At 37.6% G+C, this 22,673-nt stretch overlaps 1 protein-coding gene across 1 annotated transcript in view; it reads left to right on the plus strand.

Moving 5' to 3' along the window:
* Positions 1-22,673, plus strand: part of LOC102861063 (putative uncharacterized protein C14orf25-like) — a 125,638-nt gene that overhangs the window by 89,673 nt on the left and 13,292 nt on the right. The window contains exons 3-4 of the mRNA XM_006891583.1: positions 4,108-4,200; positions 20,933-21,148. Coding sequence (XP_006891645.1) covers positions 4,108-4,200; positions 20,933-21,148 — 309 coding nt within the window. The remainder of the gene's footprint in view (positions 1-4,107; positions 4,201-20,932; positions 21,149-22,673) is intronic.

The following is a 22,673-nucleotide window of genomic DNA, read 5'->3' on the forward strand; positions in this document are numbered from 1 at the left end:
TTGGATATTATGGTTATCATAAGAGTCCAGAATGAAGGTTGCATAGTGAAGTGTACTTGGGGCAGGGGTTGGGGGGGGACAGGGGGACTGTATACCAATGAAGGAATTTTTCTTTTCAAAGACAGGAGCGAACTGGAGGGGAGGGGTGCACAGGGAGAAAAGTGCAACAATGAATGAATGGAAATAAAAAATATCTGTAAATGTTCATTAAAATTAATTTAAAAATTAAAATGGTAAAAAGAAAAGGACTACACACATAGTACTCTATCAAACAAAAAAGATACAACAAAATGAATAAGTTTGTTTGTTTAGACATTTTAAGAGTAAAGAAAAGAGAATTTGTCATAAGCAGTCTCTCTTTTCTCTCTCTCATTTATGTCAGAATTAACTCATAGTTGATCCTTCATCAGAGGTTATAAAGTCTCAGGAGGAAATGGCCCACCTTTCTCCTATGGAATCAATAGTGAAGTTGAACTACCAGAGGGGCTCAGCCTTTGGGTTAACAGCACAGCCTCCTATGATTTATGCCACTCTTAACTCCCTGTAAGCAGACAAATACTACAAAAATACTAAAGTTCTTCATACAGAAAGAAAATGATATAAAAGTTAGAGCTACAGGAAAGATTGAAGAGCCACAGAAATGAAAAATATATGTATGTATATATGTATGTGTATGTACACATACACACAGAGAAAACATTCTTTTCCTTTTTGTCTTAATTTCTTTCAAATACAGATTGTTTTTGTTGCATACTGTTACGCTGAAATTGACCCATAACTGACCCTCCAGCAGTTTTTCAGAGGCAGTTAATCACAGCAGAGGATACTGCCCATCCTTCTCCTGTGGAGCAGCTGGTGGATTTGAACCACATGCATTTGGGATTGTAGCACAACTTCTTGCTGTTAGGCCACCAGCGTTCCCTATAATAAACTATTAGTACATATTGAAGATCATACAAAAATGGCTGGAACAGCACACTGGCAGAGAAGTGCCAGAAGTTCAAGTGGAGTTTAGAAAAGGTTGTGGCACCAGGGATATCATTGCTGATGTCAAAGAGTTGAATGAAGAGAATGCTAGAAAAATGTCTATTTGTGTTTTTATTGACATTGCAAAGGCATTTGACTGTGTGGATCATAACAAATTATGGCTAACTTTGAGAAGAATGGAAATCCCAGAACACTTAATTATGCTCATACAAAATCTATATTAGACTAAGAAGCTATTGTCCAAACAGCAAGGAAATACAGCATGGAAATCAGGAAAGGTGTGCGTCAGGGCTGTGTCCTTTCTCCACACCTATCCAATCTGTATGCTGAACAAATCATTTGAGAAGCTAGACTCTGAAAAAGATTGTGTGATCAGGATCAGAAGATTCATCTGCATTGTACAGATGACAAGCCTTGCTTGCTCAAAGTGGGGATGACTTGAAATGCTTGCTACAGTGTATCAAAGCCTACAGTTTTCTATATGAATTGAATCTCAATATCAGGAAGACAAAGATCCTCATCACAGGACTTATAAACAACACTGGGATAGATGGAGAAAAGATTGAAGTTGTCAGTGATTTAATCTTACTTGGATCCACAATCAACACCCTTGGTGCCAGCAGTCAGGAGATCAGATGTGTTGCATTGGGAAATTCTGCTGTCGGGGACTTCTCCAAATTACTGAGGAGCAATGATGTCAGTTTGAAGACTAGAATGTGCCTCATTCAAGCCATGATTTTTTCTATCATTTGCTATGCTTTCTGAGAGCTAGATAGTAAACAAAGATGACAGAAGAATAATTGATGCCTTTGAGCTGTGTCATTGGAGGAAAGTATTAAATACGCCATGGACTGCTAAAAACCAACAGATATGGCTTGAATGAAAGGCAGCCAGAATGTTCATTGGAGGCAAAGACGACAAAGCTTCATTTCATACGCCTTAGTCGTGTTGCTAGGAGAGGCTATTCCTTGTTGAGAGACATCATGCTTGGAAAGGTAGAGGATCAGTGAAAGAGAGGAAGACCTTCGACAAGTAATTGTTTGATAATTTCCACACTCTGTTGGATCACCTTTTTTTGGATCGAGAATAAATATGGATCTCTTCCAGTCAGTTGGCCAGGTAGTTGTCCACTAGATTTCTTGACACAACCTGGTGAGCACGTCCAGCCCAGCATCTTTTTGTCAGAAGTAATTCTATCAATTCCTAGGGCTTTTTTTTTTTTTTTTGCCAAGTCCTTCAGAGCAGCCTGAACTTCCTCCATCATCATTGCCCCTTGATCATATGTTGTTTCTTGAAATTTTTCTGTATCAGCCAATTCTTTTGATATAGTGTCTCTCTATACTCCTTCCATCTTCTTTTAATACTTCCTGGGTCATCCAATATTCTGCTCACAGCATCCTTAAGTATTGCAACTCGAGGCTTAAATTTGTTCTTTAGTTCCTTCAGCTTAAGAAAAGCTGAGCAAGTTCAGGCCTTTAGATTTTTGGACAACAGTTCTTTGACATTTATTATAACATTTTGCTTTGTCTTCTCACGCTGCCCTTTGAAATCTTCTATTCAGCTCCTTTACCTCTTGATTTATTCCCTTTGCTTTAGCTTCTCGGCACTCTAGTAAAATATTCAGAGTTCATTTTGGTCTTCTTTCTTTGTAATGACCTTTTGAATTCTTTGTGGATGATCTGATATCCTCCCACAGCTCATCGGTTTTTGTTATTAATAATGTTCAAGGCCTCAGACCTGTTCCTGAGTTGGTTTTTAAATTCAGGTGGGACAGACTCGAGGTAAAATTTGATTCCTGTGGATTTGATTTGACCTTCTTTAGCTTTAATTTGAACTTGCATGTGCATTGTTGATAGTTTTTTCTGCAATCAGCACCTGACCTAGTTTTCACTGCTGATATTTTACCTTCTCCAGTGATTCCTTCCACAGACATAATTAATTTTGATTCCTCTACATACCATTGGGTGGAATCCATATGTGTACCTTGTTTTTTTGTTTCTTATAAAAAAGTATTTGCTATGAATAAACCATTGTGCATAATTCTATCATTCTATCCTCAGCCTCATAGAAATGTCAATAATTATTTACTGACTTTTAGTATTTAAGTATTATTGATAGTAAAATCTCTTGGTGATAGTTTTGGGTTGAAATTTCCAGTTGTAATTATGCATCATTGTTTATTTTTCTCCTTTCAATTTGGTCAATGTTTGTTTTACCAATCTTAAAACTCTCTTACTAGTACATACTTCTATCTTCTCTTAATGATTTGAACCTTACAGTATTCTGAAATGATCCTCTATATTGTTTTCAAAAACCTGATTTACTAGAGGATATTATATTATACTAATACTGAACTATAGCATAGCAAAGCATAGCATACTATACTATATTATAATGTACTATATTTGGCTCATACTTTGGACATGCTGCTAGGAGAGTCTATTCCTTGAAAAGGGATATAAGTTTTAGAATGATGGAGGGCCAGTGAAAGAGAGGAATTCTCCCAATGAGTTATACTGACAGCTGCAGTGGGCTAAAGTATATCAGAGGATGGCACAGGATAGGACAGGGTTCAGGTCTGTTGTTCATAGGGTCACTATGATTTATACTGGACTAAATGGAACTTAACAACAATAATAACAACAACAACTGCAACAACAATAACACAATTAGACTTAAAATTTGATGCTACATCTATCCTACCTACTGCCAACAAGAGAATTCTGACTCATGGTTATATTGTAAGATAAATAAGAACTGTCCATATGGTTTCCTAATCTGTAAATCTTTATGGAAGCAGACTGTCTTATCTTTCTTTTGTGGTGTAGCTGGTAGCTTTGACTTGCTGACTTTTTGGTTAGCAGTCTAATGCTTTTACCTACAGCACCACCCTTTTTCCTGATGGCATATCTATGGAGATGAACAATTTAAAAAGCCTTGAACTTGTAACGAGTGGACACCTTTTGTTCTATATTTCTCATTTGTTACATTGACTAAATTTTGTTTCTCATGTGCATATTTATTATATACCACAATATATTGACTAGATGTTTGTTACATTGAATACTTTCACTGATTTTTAAAGTTGACTTTGTTTTCTTTTTTTTTTTTTCATTCAAGGATGTTTCCTTAATGGGAAAAACGCAGTGGCCCAAAACATCTCAGACACAATTTGAATGTGGATTACAGATAAGTGTTGAGGAACAGCAAACGGTAAAGTCTTTAGTTAAAACCTTCCTTTCCTATATTACAAGGGAGTCTGCAGGTGGCACAAAAGGTTGAGTACTCAGCTACTGACTGTAAAGTTGGTGCCTTTGGCCTACTCTGAGGCGTTTTGAAAGAAAGGCCTGGCAAGTGCTTTAAAATTCGGTCATTGAAAGCCCTAGAGCACAGTTCTATTCGGAAACATATGAAATGGTCATGAGTCAGAACTGACTGGATAATAATGAGTTAGCTTGGGTTTTGATATTATAATAACAGTCTGACTCTTATTGCTTGAGTGCTTGTCTGGAGAGTATGTATGTATGTATGTATGTACGTATGTATTTATTTATTTTTAAAAGCTCTGGTTTACTTTAGAAGTATATTTACATCCAAGCCCATCTAACCCAGCATCTATTGAGAACCATGGCTTTTCTAACTTTAGTGGTACCTACTTTTGGCATTCTGAATCATTCAAGAAACTTTTCACCTTTAGGTCAACATTTTTTTTCAGGAGGGAAAGAATTAAAAAAAAACCACCCAAAAACTTCTTCTGGTCTAGATACATTCAGATGTAGACAGTAGTGGAAGAATTTTTAAACATTCTTAGTTTATATGAATCATTTTGTCCATTATTTAGCTAAAACAATTCTTAAAAGTCAAAGGAATCCTGAACATATTCTGTATGAGTGGGCAGTGCCTTCCTGTTTATAGAAATCCACATTGACATTAGGCAAAATATGACATGATCATAAATTCCTTTACAAAGAACTTGAAAAGAGGTATCACTAAACAAGCTCTTTAGTTCCTGAGGATACAATTCTACAGACATAATAAATTCAGATCACCCTTAATTTCAAGGGAAAACATATCATCTTAAAATATTTTCACAATAGCCTGGGATACTGTAATGTTATAATTAACCATATATGGTTAAACTACCAGATTTGAGATCTTTCTGTATTAAGAGATGCTGTTTAGCCCCAGCATCTTCCTAGATTGCAGCAATGGGTAAACGATGTAGCCTTAATGTGTATATATTCTAGCCTTATAACTAGTGCTGTGCATAGTTGCTTCGAGGCTGTATCATTTCATGTCACTCAGTCATTGCTATTGAGTTAGAATTGACTTATAGTTTACCCTCCACTGGGCTTTGAGAGGCTGTAAATTGCACAGGAAGAGATTGCCCATCTTTCTCCCATGGAGCCACTGGGGGATTTAAGCTACCTGCCTTTGAGTTAGCAGTGAAACTCCTTACCCACTAGACCACAAGGTAGATTAAAAAAAAAAAAAAGATACCGCCCTTTCCTTTCCTTTAAATAACTATAAAAGACATATTAAGGAATCTTGATGATTTAATGTATTATGTTTTGGGTCGCTAACTGAAATGTTAGTGGCTCAGTTCATGAGTTGTCATGAGTCAGAGTTAATTGAACATCAGTGAGTTTGGATTTTTTGTTCCATAGGCATACTAAGCTGAAAGGACAAGATTAAATACCTTTATATAGAGATCTTTGTTAATACAATAATCCCAACGTAGGACCATTAGCTACATATTCATGTAAATTATGAACTAGGCTATTATATACTTAGTTTAGATATCATCTTAACTGCTTAAAAGAAAAAGGTAAATAAAGTACCAATTTCTTCGTAATTTGGAAAAAACCATATTCTCAGTTTTGACATTTATAAGCAATCACCCATTGGCCAGTGGCTTTTTAATGAGGAAGCTTATTACTTTAGAGATGAAATGCTTCATGCACCTGGCCATGGTAGAAAAGGCTCCTGTGTGCAGCATCAGTCATTCCATGCAAACTTTTTGGGTGTCTCCTTCATTTTCAGGTAAAATAACTCTATTCTATCCATCCCTAAGCATGACCTAGAAATGACCCTTGCCAGTTCCTGGGCTGAGATCTGTCTGGGAATCCCTGCTCAGTGTACTCCCAGCCCAGAAGGACCAGTTATTTCTTTTTAAGTGGTGCCTAGCACGGTGTCTTCAGCGTATGCAGAGCTTCAGTGTGCATGTTTCAATCTACTAGCCAGAGCTCTCTGCATTCTTTACTGTGACTTGCAAATCACTTCCTTTTAAAAAAGGAGTATTCTTATTATTTTTGTCGTAGTTGTTAAAAATATATACAGTAAAACATACAGGAATTCAACTGTTTCTACAAGTCAGTGACAGTGATTATATTTTTAGTTGTACAGTCACTCTCACCCTCCTTTTCTGAGTGAACTTAGCTTCTTTCATTAACATAACTCTTTGTGTTCTAAAATTAAACTATGGAAGAAGGATGGGCAATCTCTCCCCTTGAGATTTTTTTGCCTCTGAAAACCCACTGGAGGGTCATCTATGAGTTGGTTCTGACTTGTTGGTACACAACAAGAGCAAAGGTAAAAGGTATATTCCTGTTAGAACATTTTTTAAAATTCCTCATTTTCAATATTAAAAAAAACCCTGTGATGAAGAGTGATTTTTCTCATGTATTCAGGAAAGACGTTGAAAAATGTTTTCTTCTATTATTTGACAGACATTACTTTAAACATAGTCCAAAAATAAAAATTCAATGAAACTTGTGAGAACTCAAACTCAAGAGGAAAGTCTTGTTTTTCTAGTTCTCTCAGTTTTGCACTTTTGATAGAGTGCAGTCTACACAGGTTTTTCAGGTTTTACTGTAATAAATTTTTGCCCTTGAGAAATTCAGAACTGACATATATCAAGAGACAAATTGAGATATTATGCAGTGAATATTCTAATAGATGCTACTTACTTAATAGAAGAATTTAAAATACTTTTATTTCATTTATTCACTCATTCAGAAATAATTACAATGGTTATATAATGTACTAAGAACTTCAGATGTAAAAGATATGTGAGATACATTAAATTTTACAACTTCACTAATTTTTATCTCTCTGAATCCTTGTATAATATAAAATATAGGTTAAGGACACATAGTGTTTTGTTTATGTAGTACTTTACTTATATTTACATATGAAACATTAAATCAGATTAATTATTTACTTAAAATTTTTTGAAAAACATACCATAAAAAATCTTTAATAAAAAGAACCGTATTTTCTCAAGCCAAAAATATTAGTGTTAAGAGTGGAATTGTCTTTCAGTATCTAGTTTAATAAAAATCTGGATTCTCATGACTTTTTAGGCAGTCCAACTTTTATAATAGGTTGTTTTAGCTGGTCTACTAAATAAATCTGACTTTTACTCAAATTTGGTAAAAGAACCATATTTTAGTATCATTTTACATGATTATTGATATTTTTCTTTATACAAGTATAAAAATTTCTTGTTTTGTTTAGCTTTTAAAATGGAGAATTTGAAATCAGATAAATGAACTATATGTATGTCAAAAGAGGAAGGGCCACGAGGGTATGGCTATATCTGACCATGACTAACATATCAAAGGGGAACTGTCCCCATCAACAACATCAAGAACCCAAAGCCAGTTCCTATGGGGTCATGCCCTTTATGCTTCTACACTTCTTTCTACTCGTCCCAAAATTAATCTTACTGCTTTTTTACTGGGTCTGAAATACATGTGAGAGCTCATAGACAACAAAGGATCATTTTATTGTTGCTATTGCTGTGTACCATTGAGTTGAAACTGACCCATAGCTGACCCTCCAGTGGGCTTTCAGAGGCAATTAATTGCACAGGGGGAGATTACCCATCCTCCCATGGAACAACTGGTGGCCTTGAACCATGTGCCTTTAGGATTTCAGCATCTTGCCATTAATCCCCCAGAGCTCTCTAGAATCATATTAGGGATGTCAAAGCCTATAAATCTTAATATAGTGAGAATATACTCATTCAGTGAGGACAGCTGCTGACATGTGCTCACAGACACCTTAGCTTTCAGCTTCATGGCTTTTGGCAAGTCCTGCCAATTATAGCTTTCTCCCGTTAGCCCTCCAGGAAACTTGGGCAAAATGCTCTTAGCTCTAGTTCCATGGTATTGCAGTCCCAAGGCCTTCTCCATATCTTGTCAGGTCTCTGGTTCTCCATGGTAGCTGCTCTGGCTATAGCTTCTGTAGGCCTGGTCTGATTGGCAGAACAATTTCTAGTCTTGAAGAATGCATTGAATTTTCTTGCTTCATTTTTGTTGGTGATCAGATTATCCTTCTACAGGTTCCATTCAATTTAATGAAGAGAATAGCCAATCTTTTTGTTGCTAAGCTACATGCCCCACCCACATGTTCCTGCCCATCCACATGGCAAAGTCAGTTAAGTGCTAGGGAATCCATTTTGAACAATAAACTCCTAACTTATATAATTACATTAAAAGATATTAATCTACCTTGTACTTTGAGAGGATCTTTTATTTCATGACTTTATAATATCATGAGTTAGTATTTGAGAAGTATCAGTTTAGGTTTTACTCCCTATTGTTTTCCTTGTCATCAGTGCAAATGTCAGCATGGTGAAAAAGGGAAAATAATGCCTTAGTAGTGAAATGTTGTCTTATATACTTGCATGTTGCTAGGAGGGGCTGGTTCTTGGAAAAGGATTCCATGGTTGGAAAGGTAGAGGGTCAGTGAAGGAGAGGAAGACCCTCAAGAATTTGGACTAACATAATGATGGACTGAGTATGCCAGAGATGGGTAAGATGTCATGATATAGGGCAGTGTTCAGTTATGCTGTTTATAGGGTTGCTATGGGTTGTAGTTGACTCACGTGCACCTATCAACAATTATTATAAGTGTAATTTTAATATTACAGATCCCAAAAAGGATTGTAAGATGCTTCAGGGGTCTGCAGACCACGTTTTGAGAACTATTGGTCTTTTGGGTGGAAATGTTGGAGTACAGCTCTGCTCCTTAATCTCAGTGTGGCTTTAGTATAGTTATTTGACTTTCTGAGCCTTAGTTTACTCAGTTATTGTCTGAAGAGCAAGGACCACAGGCGTGGCCATATCTGACTTTTACCAATTTCACAAAGGGGAACTGTCTGTGTCAATAGCATGAACAGCACAAAACCAATTCCTATGAGGTCAGATATGTCTCCCACACTTCCATAACCATTTCTAATAATTTCAATACCAATCTTACTGCTTTACTGGATCCAAATTCTGATATGATTTCTCACAGACCAAGCAGAACCATGTTATAATCCATGTTAGTAGCAGAGTACAGTCAGGACAGCTTTTGAAATGTGCTTGCAGGGACCTCAGCCTTGAGCCTCATAGCTTTAGGCAATGCTAACAAAGTTCTTAGTCCTGTCAATATTGGCTCTTCACCCACCATACTCAAGTTGTCCAACAAATTTAGGCAAAGGCTCTTAGTTTAGCTCTGGTTATGTCCATGGAGGACAGCAGTCTTGAAGTTGGCTCTATTCATGTTAGTTCTCCTGTTCTCTGCTGTGGCTGTTATATGCCTGTTGCCCTGGTCCTGAAGGATGAGTTGTATCCTCTTGCTTGTTCTTTTTTCTGTGACTGGGTCCACTCAATTTATGGTGAGACTAGCCAATCCCTATTTGGATAGGCTAACGTGTCCTGTTTGTATATTCTCACCCATCCATATGGCAAAGTCAAATTCAATGTTTAGGAAAATAATATTGAAAGATAAACTCCACAGTCATAAGATGGTATTAAAAAAGATTCCTACTGCATGAGGTTGAGATGAAGATTAAAATTAAATGACATAGAAGCCTTCTAGATAAAATGCTAATTTAGGCTGGGGAAGGTGGTAGAGGGTCCATACCCTTTTCAACCAAGACAGCAGAAAACAAAGATAGTAGACATGAAGGATAATGATAATCGTGGAACCCTGAGTCTAAATGAAACACTGACTGAAGTAAGAAACCTAATGAAACATTAAAAAAAGAGAGACTGAAAGAGGAAGGAATTGTAAACAATGTGTGCAGCCAATCTGAATGGCAGTCTGTTTGTCTGGGGAAGTTAGGAGTATAGTGATGTCCACACCAGCAGCTGTCTGACAATAAGAAAAGTTCATTCTCCTTTTCACTTATTCCCCATTCCTTCCTGTGGATCACAGGAGCCACTTCCTCCTCGCCCCCCTTCACTACCAGGTGGCTAGTTATGTTTCTCTGGCCAGTTCTAGCATAGCCTGAGGCCTCACCCATACTGAGGTGCCTGGATCATGTGTAGGACTCTACATTCTCCTTTTGGGAGAGGACTGTGCTATTCCTGGCCTGATGCCAGTGGTCCTGGAACCAGCTGTTGAATTGGTAGGAGCACCACCTCTGACTGGGACCCTTGCCTCTCACTGGGCACTCTTTGAGGATAATCTCATTCACCACACACCAATCATATTTGGAACAGTGCACCCACCAGGAAGTGCTGACATCTTTGGGTTCCTTGGGAGTGTGACAAACTGCCATTGATTGTCTCTTCAGCCATCTCTACTTGAGCATTTTGTTAGCACCCAGACTTTGAACTGACAAAGACAGCGTCCCTGGCCAGGCAAACTACGCTGGTTCCTGTGAGGCCTCTAGAAACTCTCCTAGATTAGGTAACCCATTCCTTAACACTTTCTAGACCAGAGGACATGCTGTCTGTGGCTCACAGTTTGGGGCTTCAGCCATCTCTCAAAGAACCAAAAAACTCTGACTGAACACCCTAACTTCAAACTTCTCTTGAACTGCCAGACAAAGTAACCTAGACCAGACACACTGCCTCTGCACACCACAGCCGTGGCAGGAGCACCAACAGTCACCTCACCCACCCCCCTCAAGATACCCCCCTTTGCTCTCACTATTTATTTCCCATCACTTTTTGGATTTTTGTTTGCTTGTTTGATTTTTATTTTTCTGTTCTTGTGGGTGTTTTGGTTACCTCCTGCACCTCAATTCTTGTACCATCTCTTCCTCTTGATAACATTTTTCTTTTCCTTTCTTTTGCCAAACTTCTCTCATTCATTTTTGACTCTCTGTTTTGCGTTTCCTTACTTATGTATATTTTCCTGTTTGATTTCTCTGTGATGTTTTGATTTTGCTGTGATACTGAACCTTGTGCCATTGGGTAGGTCAAATGCTATAATAGTGTTTGGTGGAGCTCCCAGCTTAACACAGATTTTGAAGCAGGAGTGGCATCCACTTCCTAAGTAACATGCCTCTGGAAACTCGATGAACTCAGAGAAACAACGATAGTTATAGAAAGGCTTCAGACCTTTTGTTCGTAGGGTCACTATGAGTCATGCTTGTCTTGATGACAATCTATAACAACACAACAACAACCTTCATATACAGGACAGTCCTTTTTGGGGGATATTTTTCTGTTGTGTTGTTTCCCTTTTTCTTTGTCCCATTTGGCAACAGACAGCAACAGTATATAGCTGCACATATACCTCCTATAGTTTTACTTACTGCATAATTATAAAGACCAACTCCTGGTTTGCTTCCTCAGCTAAAGATTTGCAATCAACACAATCCTGTCTGCTCTCAACTGCTGTACATGAACAGTGAACTGAGAACTGCAACTACATTTCCACTTTCTATCAGACACACCTGAAGACACAGAATTACCTAATTAGCAAGGAGTGCAACATATTTGCATGGCTTAATCAGATATACCAAAGCAAAATTATACAAAGACACCACCACCACCACAATGTGTCAAAGACCTTTTTAACCTACTAAAAAAAATAAGGAGAAAGTAGTATAAAAAATTGATCAAACTAAACAATCAGAAAACCTTTGAGAAGAAAAAAACTATTGTAACTTCTCAATAAAGAATTCAAAAGAATGATAGTTAAGTGTCTCCTATGGATTGAGAAAAAACCAGAAACCAAAAAAAGATTAGAACCTCTATGAAAGACCAGATAAAGGAAATGGGAAATTAGAAGCAACACAAAAGCAGTAAATAGAAATTCTGAATATTAAGACTGAAATGTCAGCAATAGATAATACATTAGAAGATAACACAAGAGATCAGGATTGAAGACAAGGAACTCAGCATTAATGAATTGGAGTACAAATTCTCCAATACTAAACTATTAGAAGAACAATCAGGAGAAAGAAGGGAAGAAAGCCTAAAAATCATATGCAACAATATCAAGAGGAATAATTTACGTGTGATTTGAATTCCAAAACAGAGGGGGAAAAAATCACACAAAACCAAACAACAAAACACACACACAGAAGAAATCATTGATGATTTGCTGCAAGAAAATTCCCCAAACATGAAAAATGAGAAAATATGCCTTCATGGAACTCATTGAATCCCAAATGGGACAGAACTACCTAAAAACATAAAAACTAAGCTCCAGTTTCTCAGTAGAAGCCATGCAAGCAAATAGGCAATTGGATGATATATAAAATCTTGAAAAAGGAGAAAAAAAACCCAAAATAATTGCCAGCCAAGAACTATATACCCAGCAAAATGTCCTTCAAATATGATAGTGAAATTAGATCATTACCAGATAGAAGCTAAGGAAATTTGTGAAAATTATACCAACCTTATAAGAAATCTTAAAAGTTCTTTGGATCAAGAACCAAAACGACAGACTACAATCAGAAATTAAGATACATAACAAAATAATCCAGATATAGAAATATGTAAAATAAATTTATGAGACAAAAAATAGGGAACTACAGGCTTTCGTCCTTAAATGAAGACAAAGCAATACAAAATAAGAAATTCAGTTACAGAGCTTCTAAAGGGGATACTGTTTATACTTGAGAATAAAATAATAATATATAGGGTAACCTCAAAGAAATGAACAAACTTTCTCGTAAAAATATTTTTAAAAAGAAGGAAAATCATAAAGACTTAGAAAACACTAAAACAACAAAAGTGAAGGAAATAAGAAAGAAATAAAATGAAAACACAGAAAAACAGTTGGAACAAAGAAATTAGTAATATCACAAAACGTAAGCAGCAAAATGACAGCAATAAAACTATACCTAATAGTTGTTGTTGTTGTGTATTGTTGAGTCAGAAAGAACTCATAGCTGACCTTTCAGCAGGTTTTCAGAGGGTGTTAAATGCACAGGAGGAGACTGCCCATCCTTTCTCTTGTAAACCACTGGTGGATCCAAACCATGCACCTCTGGGATAGCAGTACAACTTCTTACCACTAAGCCACCAGAGCTCCCTTAAACTTACTGTAGTTACTTTAAACATGAGTGGATGAAATGTACTAGCAAAGAGAGAATGAAGAGTAGAAGGACAAAAAAACCCCCATGACTCATCATTATGATGTCTGCAAGAGACACAAGGACAAAGATAGACTAAAAATCAAAGACTGGGGAAAAATAGATATAAGGCAAATGACAATAAAAAAGGTATTTAAAATAGTAAGTTCTGATAAAACAGACTTCAAGAAAGGGCATTGTAATATCCTAAAGAAAGAAGAGCCAAAATTCAAACAGATGTATGCACATCCATGTTTATTGCTGCATTATTCACAAGAACAAAGAAGCAACCCAAGTGCTCATCAATAGATGAATGGATAGAAAAACTGTGGTACATCCACACAACGGTATACTACACAGCACTGAAAAACAATGAAATAGTAAAACATTACACAACATGGAGGAGCCTTGAAGATATTATGCTGAGTGAAATATCTCAGTCACAAAAGGATAAATGCTGCATAACATTGCTGTTATAAATAAGGATAGACGTGGTGATAGTTGGAGAGGGGTTGGGCAAAGGGATAATTAATGAACACTGCATTAGAACAGATGAGGGGAAGAACTGTTTGAAAGGAAAATATTATTATGCATTATATGTATGAGAATAATTTGGAACAAGGGGTGCATAGCAGGGTGTGCTAGGGGAGAGGGAAGGAAGGGAGGATAAAATGTGCAGCAATAAAGATTTTTTTTTAAAGAAAACCAGTCAAACCAGCCAAAATACCTAGGCATTCTGAAGCTTTGGAAACATGATGAACTCCTTAAACTATTGCCCTGAGATAACCATCAATCAAAAATATGCCTTGAAATCTTCTCAAAACCAACCAAGAATTTAGCTTATAGTACATTCATACAATGGAATACTACACAGCACGTAGGAGCAATGATTTTGTAAATGATTCCTGATTTTGGGGGGACTGGAGAGCATTATGCTGAGTGAACTAACTCAGTCCCACAAGGACAAATATTGTACATTACCATTATCGTAGAATGAGCATGAGGATCCAAGGGGCGGGGCTGGAAGCAGAGGGATGAGGATGGGCGAGGGTGGTGGTGGTGGTGGTGATGGAGGATTAATCATGGGGTTGTACAATTTGATAGGTGGGTGAGGTGAAGGAAATTGGAAGAATAAGGTGTGAAAAAGAATGTATTTGAATTTTGTAAATTAGTATGATAAAAAAATAGAAATAAAAATGAAAAAAAAAATTAGCTTAACTGAGAAAGAATGTCTACTTTGAACATTATGGTTTTTCAAAATCTATCTATATGAGTTGTGCCAAGAAATCTGGAGAACAACCACTTGGCCATCTGACTGGAAAAGATCTATATTTGTTCCCATTCCAAAGAAAGGTGACCCAACTGAGTGCAGAAACTACAGAACAGTATCATTGATTTCACATGCAAACAAGATTCTACTGAAGATTATCCAAAAACGACTGGAACAACACATCAGCAGAGAACTGCCGGAAGTCCAGGCTGGGCTTAGAAGGGGTCGTGGTACTAGGGATATTGTAGCTGATGTTAGATGGATCTTAGCTGAAAGCAGGGAAGAATGTCTATCTGTGTTTCATTGATTATGCAAAGGCATTTGACTGTGTGGATCATAACAAACTGTGGCTGACTCTGAGAAGAATGGGAATCCCAGAACATTTAATCATGCTAATGCGAAACCTATACTTGGACCAAGAGGCAGCCATCAGAACAGAGCAGGGTAATACTGCATGGTTCAAAATTGGGAAGGGTGTACACCAGAGATGTGTTCTATCTCCATACCTTTTCAACTTGTATGCAGAGCAGATTATCCGAGATGCTGGGATCTATGAGGAGAAGTGTGGCGTCAGGATTAGTGGAAGATTATTAAAATCTGTGTTATGCAAATGACACAACCCTGCTTGCAGAAACTGTGGAGGACCTCATGCACTTGCTGCAGAAGGTCAAGGACTGCAGCCTTCAGTATTGCCTGAGGCTCAATGTCAAGAAGACAAAGATTCTCACCACTGCACCAATTGGTAGCATCAGGATGGATGGCGAAGGGATTGAGATTGTTCACAGCTTCAGTTTGCTTGGCTCCATGGTCAATACTCTTGGCACCAGTAGCCAGGAAATAAAAAAACAACAACATATTGCGATGGGAAAGTCTGCTGTTAGGGACCTCTCTAAAAGTACTCAAGAGCAACGGTGTCTCTCTGGAGACTAAGGTGCGCCTGATACAGGCCATGGTCTTTGCAATCGCTTGTTATGCATCAGAGAGTTGGACAATGACTAGGGAGGATAGAAGGAGCATTGATGCCTTTGAGCTGTGGTGCTGGAGAAGAGTATTCAATGTACCATGGACTGCCAAGAAAACAAACAGATTCATCCTAGAGAGGATTAAACCAGGCTACTCCTTGGAGGCAAGGATTCTGGGGCTTCGTCTGACATACTTTGGACACGTTGTAAGGAGAGACAGGTCTTTAGAGAGGGACATCATGCTGGATAGAGTAGAGGGACAGCGCAGGAGGGGAAGACCTTCTATGACATGGATTGATTCAGTGACTAGGGTAATCCGGATGGGTGTGTCAGAGGTAATACGATTGGCACTGGATAGAGCAGAGTTTAGGGCTGTTGTACATAGGGTTGCCATGAGTCACAAGTGACTCAACAGCACATAACAACAACAACAAGAATCTATATGAGATCAAGAGGGCTCTAGTAGCATAGTCCTTGGGAGCTGTGCTGTTAAAGGATCTGCCTCTCTAGGAATTTGAATGATAAGGAATTCTGGTGGCCTAGTGGTAACAAGTTATGCTGCAAGTCCAAAGTCATGTGATGCAAATCCACCAGCTGCTCCATGGGTGAAGGATAGATATTCTCCTCCCATGTTTTTAACTGCCTCTGAATGTTGCTGGAGAGTCACCTCTGAGTTGGTTCTGACTCAACAGCATATAACAACAACATTGGCTGCAAGGGACAAAGATGAATAATCTCTCATTCCATTTACAGCCTTGGAAACTCATTGGAGGGTCAGCAATGAGTTGGTTCTGATTCAAAGGCAATGACTTTGATTTTTAATATATGGGACCAGATTGACAACAACCGCTTGAAAGATGAGATCAGAATCTTAGCAGTCAGTGAGTTAGTTGTGTTAGCAGAGGAGGAACAACCTAGGGAAGGAGAATGAGGATGATTGCACCTTTCAAAAAATGCCACCAATATTACTTAATTGTACACGAAGAAATTGTTGAATTGGTGTATGTTTTGCTGTGTATACTATAAATAACAGCAACAAAATAACAATAATAAACTACCAGTTACAGTGGGGGAACAAAGAAAGGGCATTATATAATGATCAAAGAGTAAATTGAATAAGAGGACATGACTATGAAATAGGATCTAACAACAACCACAACAACTAGAAGACTTGTAAGGTACATAAATCAAGTTTTAGCAATTGGAAAAGAGAAATAAACAATTTCATAGTAATAACAGGAGATTTCAATATACCACTTTTAATGAATGACAGAACAACTATAAACTCAACAAAGAATCAGAAGAAGTAAATAATACAATATTGAAAGCCCTAGACAGAGCAATATGACAAGAAAAAGAAATAAAATACACCTATATTGGCAAAGAGGAAACAATAATTTTTCTATTTATACGTTATATGATAATATACATTAAAAATTCCAAAGAGTCAGCAAGAAAATTACGGGATCTAATTGACCTGACAAGCAAAATGGCAAGTATAAAATCAATATAGAAAAATCAGTCAGCTTGCTCTCCATTAACACACAGAACTCTAGAAGAAAATAAGGAAAACAATATCATGTATAATAGTCACCTTAAAGATTAAATATTTAGAAAGAAATCTAACCAGATATTTAAAAGCTCTATATAAAGAAATGAAGAAAACCCCAAGGACACCTTAAAATATGAAAAAATAAATTAATGGTTTGGAAGAATTAACAGTATGAATATGGCAATATTACCAAAAGCTGTCTGTTGATACAGTGCAATCTTGATCCAGATCTCTATCATAATTCTTCAGTGAGATGGAGAAAATAATCATCAACTTTACATGGAGAGGAAAGAGATCTCAGATAGGCAAAACACTAAAGCACTGCTAAAGAAGAAAACAAAACCCCAACTTTCTGATCTCAAAGCCACAAAGAAAGCCACAGTCATCAAAACAACTTGGTATTGGTACAACAACAGATGATACATAGATCAATGGAACAGTATTGAGAACCCAGAAATAAATGCATTTACCTATGGATATATTTGACAAAGAGATGAAATGTATGAAGTGGGTTAAAGAACCTTTTTAACAAATGGTGCTGGCAAACCTGGGTAACTATTGCAGAAAACAGAAACAATATTGATACCTCATGCCATATACAAAAGCTAACTCAAGATGCATCAAGGACGTATGTATAATACTTAAAACTGTAGGGCTTGTAAAAAATATTAGGGCAAATTTCGGAGCCCTGGTAGCCTAAATTTAGGAGACCAGTAGCTTTGAGGTACTCTGGTGGCCCAGTGGTTAACTGTGCTGCAATCTCAATGACACACAATTGTAATCCATCAGCTGCAGGAGAAGGAAGGGCAGTCTCCTCCTGTGCCATTAAACTGCCTCTGAAAACCCACTGGAAGGTTGGCTGTGAGTCAGTTCTGACTTGACAGCACAAAATAACAACAACAATAAACTGTAAAATGACCAGCTGAAAAAAAAAACCCATCATGCTAGGAAACGGGAAGAATTAGAGAGGAAAATTCTCAACAAGATAGACTGAAATAGTGACTCTAACAATGGTATCAAATAGGTCTGAGATCATGAGAATGGCAGGATAGGACAAGGTTTGTACCTATTTTGCTATTAAGTCCTAGACGACTTGATAGCACCTAACAACACCACCATAAGCTATGGAATAAATATTGTTGTTATGTGCTGTTGAGTTGGAACCAACTCATAGCTGACCCTCCAGCAGGTTTTCCAAGTCTATAAATCATATGGAAAGAGATTGCCCATCTTCCTTCCGAGCAGCACCTGGTAAATTTGCACTGCCTGCCATTGGATTGAAAGTACAACTAGCCCATAAGAGCTTAATCAGCAGATGAACTAGCTAATTGGGTGGTCCTGGTGGCTTAGTCCATAGATAGTTGTGATGCTAACTTGAAGACTGAATGTCTCCAAGAATTTGAATTCCCAAGTGGCTCTGAGTGAGGGGGAAAAAAAATAATGAGCAGTTCCCTTCTGTCGTGCTTTACAGCCTTTGCTGGCCGATGGAAGGTTGCTTTGAATTGGAACCAAACTGTGGTGAGTTTGAATTTGAATTTTTGAGTTTTTAAAAATGCTACTGGTAAAACTATATCTCTGTTTGCAGAAAATGGAAACAAGCAAAGGCTTTGGAAGGAAGAGAGGTTGGGTAGAGTTCTGAGGAAATTAACTCAGTGATTCATGTTTAAAGAATAAAAATTATCCTCTCTGTAAACGTGTTTCTTCTTTGTGCATTTTCTGTTTTGGAGTGTGGGTTATATCTTCATCTACTCGGTCTCCCAAACCAGAACCCTTGGAGAGTGTGTTGAAGAAGCCGGGAGCAAAATAAAGTCAAAAGAAAGGAAGGGATGATTAAAACCTGGTGAACACAAGACTCATAAAAAACAATAAAATCACAACAAAAGTGCATCAAGCTTGCATCTTTCATTATACCTGTTCAATCTGTATATTGAACAAATAATCTAAAAGCAAGGGAAAAAGTAACTCCTGCACATGATAAATTCACCCCAAGCTACTTTTTCCAAGGTAAATTTGTAAACACAAAACCAAAGATAGAATTTTAAAAGCATTGAGGGAGTAGGAGATTGTCTATAAAAGAATGGCAGATGGATGGCTGGTTTTATACCAAGAACAGAGGCTAAAGGATAATGTCAGATTCTGAAGCTTCTCCTGACATACTTTGGGCATGTTGCAAGGAGGGTCTGGTCTTTGGAGAGGGACATCATGTTTGGGAGAGTGGAAGGACGGTGCAGGAGAGGAAGACCCTCGATGAGATGGATCGATTCTGTGAGTGGAGTGGTGGAAATGAGGGTGTTTGAGACTACGAGGTTGGCACAGGATAGAACGGCGGTTAGGGCTCTTGTACATAGGGTTGCTATGAGTCGCAAGCGACTCTATGGCACGTAACAACAACAACAACAATGAGGAAAAAACCAAGTGAATATAAAATGATGGTGTAGGTATGGGGCCCCTATGCACATCATCCCAATGTATATACTCTACTCGTTTATTAACTCTTTCCCCCCACCGGACTAATATCACCTATCAATTTGAATAGATCCCCGTTTGATTCCAAAGTTCTCTTTCCATACAATGACTTTCTAAGAGCAACAGTTTAAGATCGAAGTTTCATTTCACAAACTTTTTTGATCCAAAAGTCCTCTTTTGCATACTAAAGTGTTGTTGTTGTTAAGTGCCATCGAGTCACAGGTGACTCATAGTGACCCTATGAAGGAGAGTCCTCAACGTTTGGGTGCCTTTCATCCTCTCTCCAGGTTCATAGGGTTTCCGGAGGCAAGCTATTATGGAAGTAGATGCCACTCCTCCTTCCAAACTAAAGTAGTAGGCATGTGTAATATTTGGTACCACATGCCTTCTTAACATTTTATTTTACTTATTAGCAAATGCATATATGAAAGAACAGAACAATAGAATTGCATTTTACAATCATTCAGCAGGATTTTCTATCAGATTGGTTTCCATCTTTTAAAAAATTTGAATCAGCAGGATTTCTTAATTTTTAAAAAATATTGTTTTGAAATCAATGGGATTTTAATTGCATGTGATCCATAATCCTAAATAACCTTGGTTTAGACAAATATGGCCATACCAGAACTTCATCAAGATCTGATGAGATACAGTTATAAGTTAGTAAGGATTTTTTAAGGGATACAAAGCAGCTGGGATGATATCTTGTGAGAGCCCTTTAATTGGCCTTGGGATGGAGCTTGGGTGTCTTTTCATTTCCCCAACGCCTCTGAGTTGGTACGTCATCCCTGTCCTGAGGAACTGAGGTCAGGTTTTTGCAGGAGCAGTATCCCTTTTCTCATATCCCAAAGGAACACTGAATCCATCAGCTGCTCCATGGGAGAAAGACAGGAAATCTCCTATGCGATTTGCTGCCTCTGAAAACCTGCTAGAGGGTAAGCTAAGAGTCAGTTCTGACTTGATGGCATACAACAACAACAGTTATCTCAGTGAACCAAAAACTAATCTGAAAGTCAAGTTGAAATAATGAAAATTAGAATCATGCAGTGATGTCTTTTGATTAAAATCTCTTGTCTATGTGTTGAGTGTGGGATGAAGTAAAAGTAAGATTATATTCTTTGTCTATTTCCTTAGATTTGTGATAGTAACTGTGGGGTCGCTATCTTTTCTGAAACAAGGGTTGTGAGCAATACTTGACCAACCTTTATTTTTATTAATTACATTTGAATTTCTTTCTAAATCTTTAGAAGAAATTTATTACTTCTGATTAATCTCAAACATCTTTTCCTATAGATTTTGTTATGACCTAGAAAACATTGCATGCCTTAAAGCTTTGGAAAGGCCAATAAAAAAAAGCATTCTTTTCTGTTTACCAATTCCAGGAAAGTCAGCTTGAAGAACTTCCTGAAACTACATCAAGTATTTTTCAGATTGAACAAGAGGATATATTAGACTGGGAAGCCTCAGAAGCAGATAGCATGATACTTAAACAACAGGACGGTTTCAGAGTTCATCCAACAGAAGAATCACGTCATACTCTTTTGGGAGATGAAAAGCTCACCTATTTTTCAAAAGCAGCCAAGCAAATGTCTCGAAAGGTAAAAAGAAAAAATTCCTGTTGGAAAGACTTAAGTTAGAAGAGTTCAGGATCTGCAATCACATTGAAGAAATGGGGCTCAGAAGTGTGAAAAAAGGAACACTTAGTTTTTGAGGGCTATAACTCTCAGGCCACATCACAACCCTAGTGTAGAACAGACTTTCAAAGATGAAAGATGGTTTCAAAATGGTTTTGAGGAAGATTGTGGGAATCAGGAAGTGTAGCTGGACTCCAGTAGTGGATTAAACTTGTAGCTTTAAAACTTTCTTCCATTTAGAAATATCTTAACTTCTGAGTCTTATTGTGACAGTGTTCCCTAGATTCAGTGTCTTTCTGCCATCCTAACAATCTTTATTATGTCTTCATGTCTTCTTACTATTATTTACTGAATATTTTTCTTTAGTTTTCAACTTAAATACCTTTATTTAAATGTTATTGTTGTTGTGTACAATTGAGTCAGAACCGACCCACATCTGACCCTCCAGCAGGTTTTCAGAGGCAGTTAATCCCTTGGGAGGAGATTGCCCATCCTTCTCCCTGAGAGCAGCTGGTGGCTTTGAACCATGTGTCTTGGGGATTGCAGTACAGCTTCTTGTACCTAGGCCACCAGAGCTCCTCATATTTAAATAAAGATAACACTATTAGAATAAAGACAGCTCATTTCCCCCTTTACCGTGGCATATCGTCTTTGTTATTATCAGGGGTCCTTTCCTTGATAGATTGAGGTGCATGCTATTTCTTGGATTAACGAATGTTGCAGACCAAAGGTAAAGTAATTTTATAATTATTAATAATGAGAAAAACAGCCAGGAATAAGATAGAGCAGAAAGCATAAAACAGGGGGCCAGCAGTTCTCTACTGAAGACCCCAAGTCATGTTTCTCTGTGTATTTATTGATAATCTGGGGAAGCAAATAACAAAAGGAATTCTTTGTAAATGAAGGTGATTTTTTCTCTATTGTCAACCTAATGTTCTAGCTCAGGAAGTATTTCCCAGGAAGTAACACTCCCTTTGTAGGGGGGGCCCAGCTGTCTCCAGTCTTCAGGGAACAAACAACTCATTTTCTGGGATCTGCCACAAGAGAAATCCTAACTTATAAATCTACAATTCCTTCAATTCCTGAACAAGGTTTTAATATAATGTTTGGTATAAAGTTTGGCTTCCCATAAACAACCTTCATGGTTATTTTTTCTCTTTCTGAATGCTGCTCTCTTCACTCCATCTCTCCTATGCTCTACTATCTATGTCAACTGGTCATAATCAGTTCTTAAATGTTGTCTATGACTCTCAACTTTGTAATCTTGGGTTTATCTATGGTCATTCTCTACTCTTGCCTTTTATGGATCATTTCCAGGGCCTGGATTCTTTGTAGACATCATTTTTTATGTGCCCTTCTCTATTTCGAGTTGCCCCATGGTAATCTGGTAACCTTTGATCTGATTGATGTAATTAGCTCTAGTTTCATTCATTTTGGAAATCCTTTTTCAGGTTTAGGCTCCACAACAGCAGCACATTACCGGGGGTGG

This window comes from Elephantulus edwardii, unplaced genomic scaffold, assembly GCF_000299155.1.
Source record: "Elephantulus edwardii isolate Elephantulus edwardi_28Jun2011 unplaced genomic scaffold, EleEdw1.0 scaffold00100, whole genome shotgun sequence".
NCBI classification, from domain to species: Eukaryota; Metazoa; Chordata; class Mammalia; order Macroscelidea; family Macroscelididae; genus Elephantulus; species Elephantulus edwardii.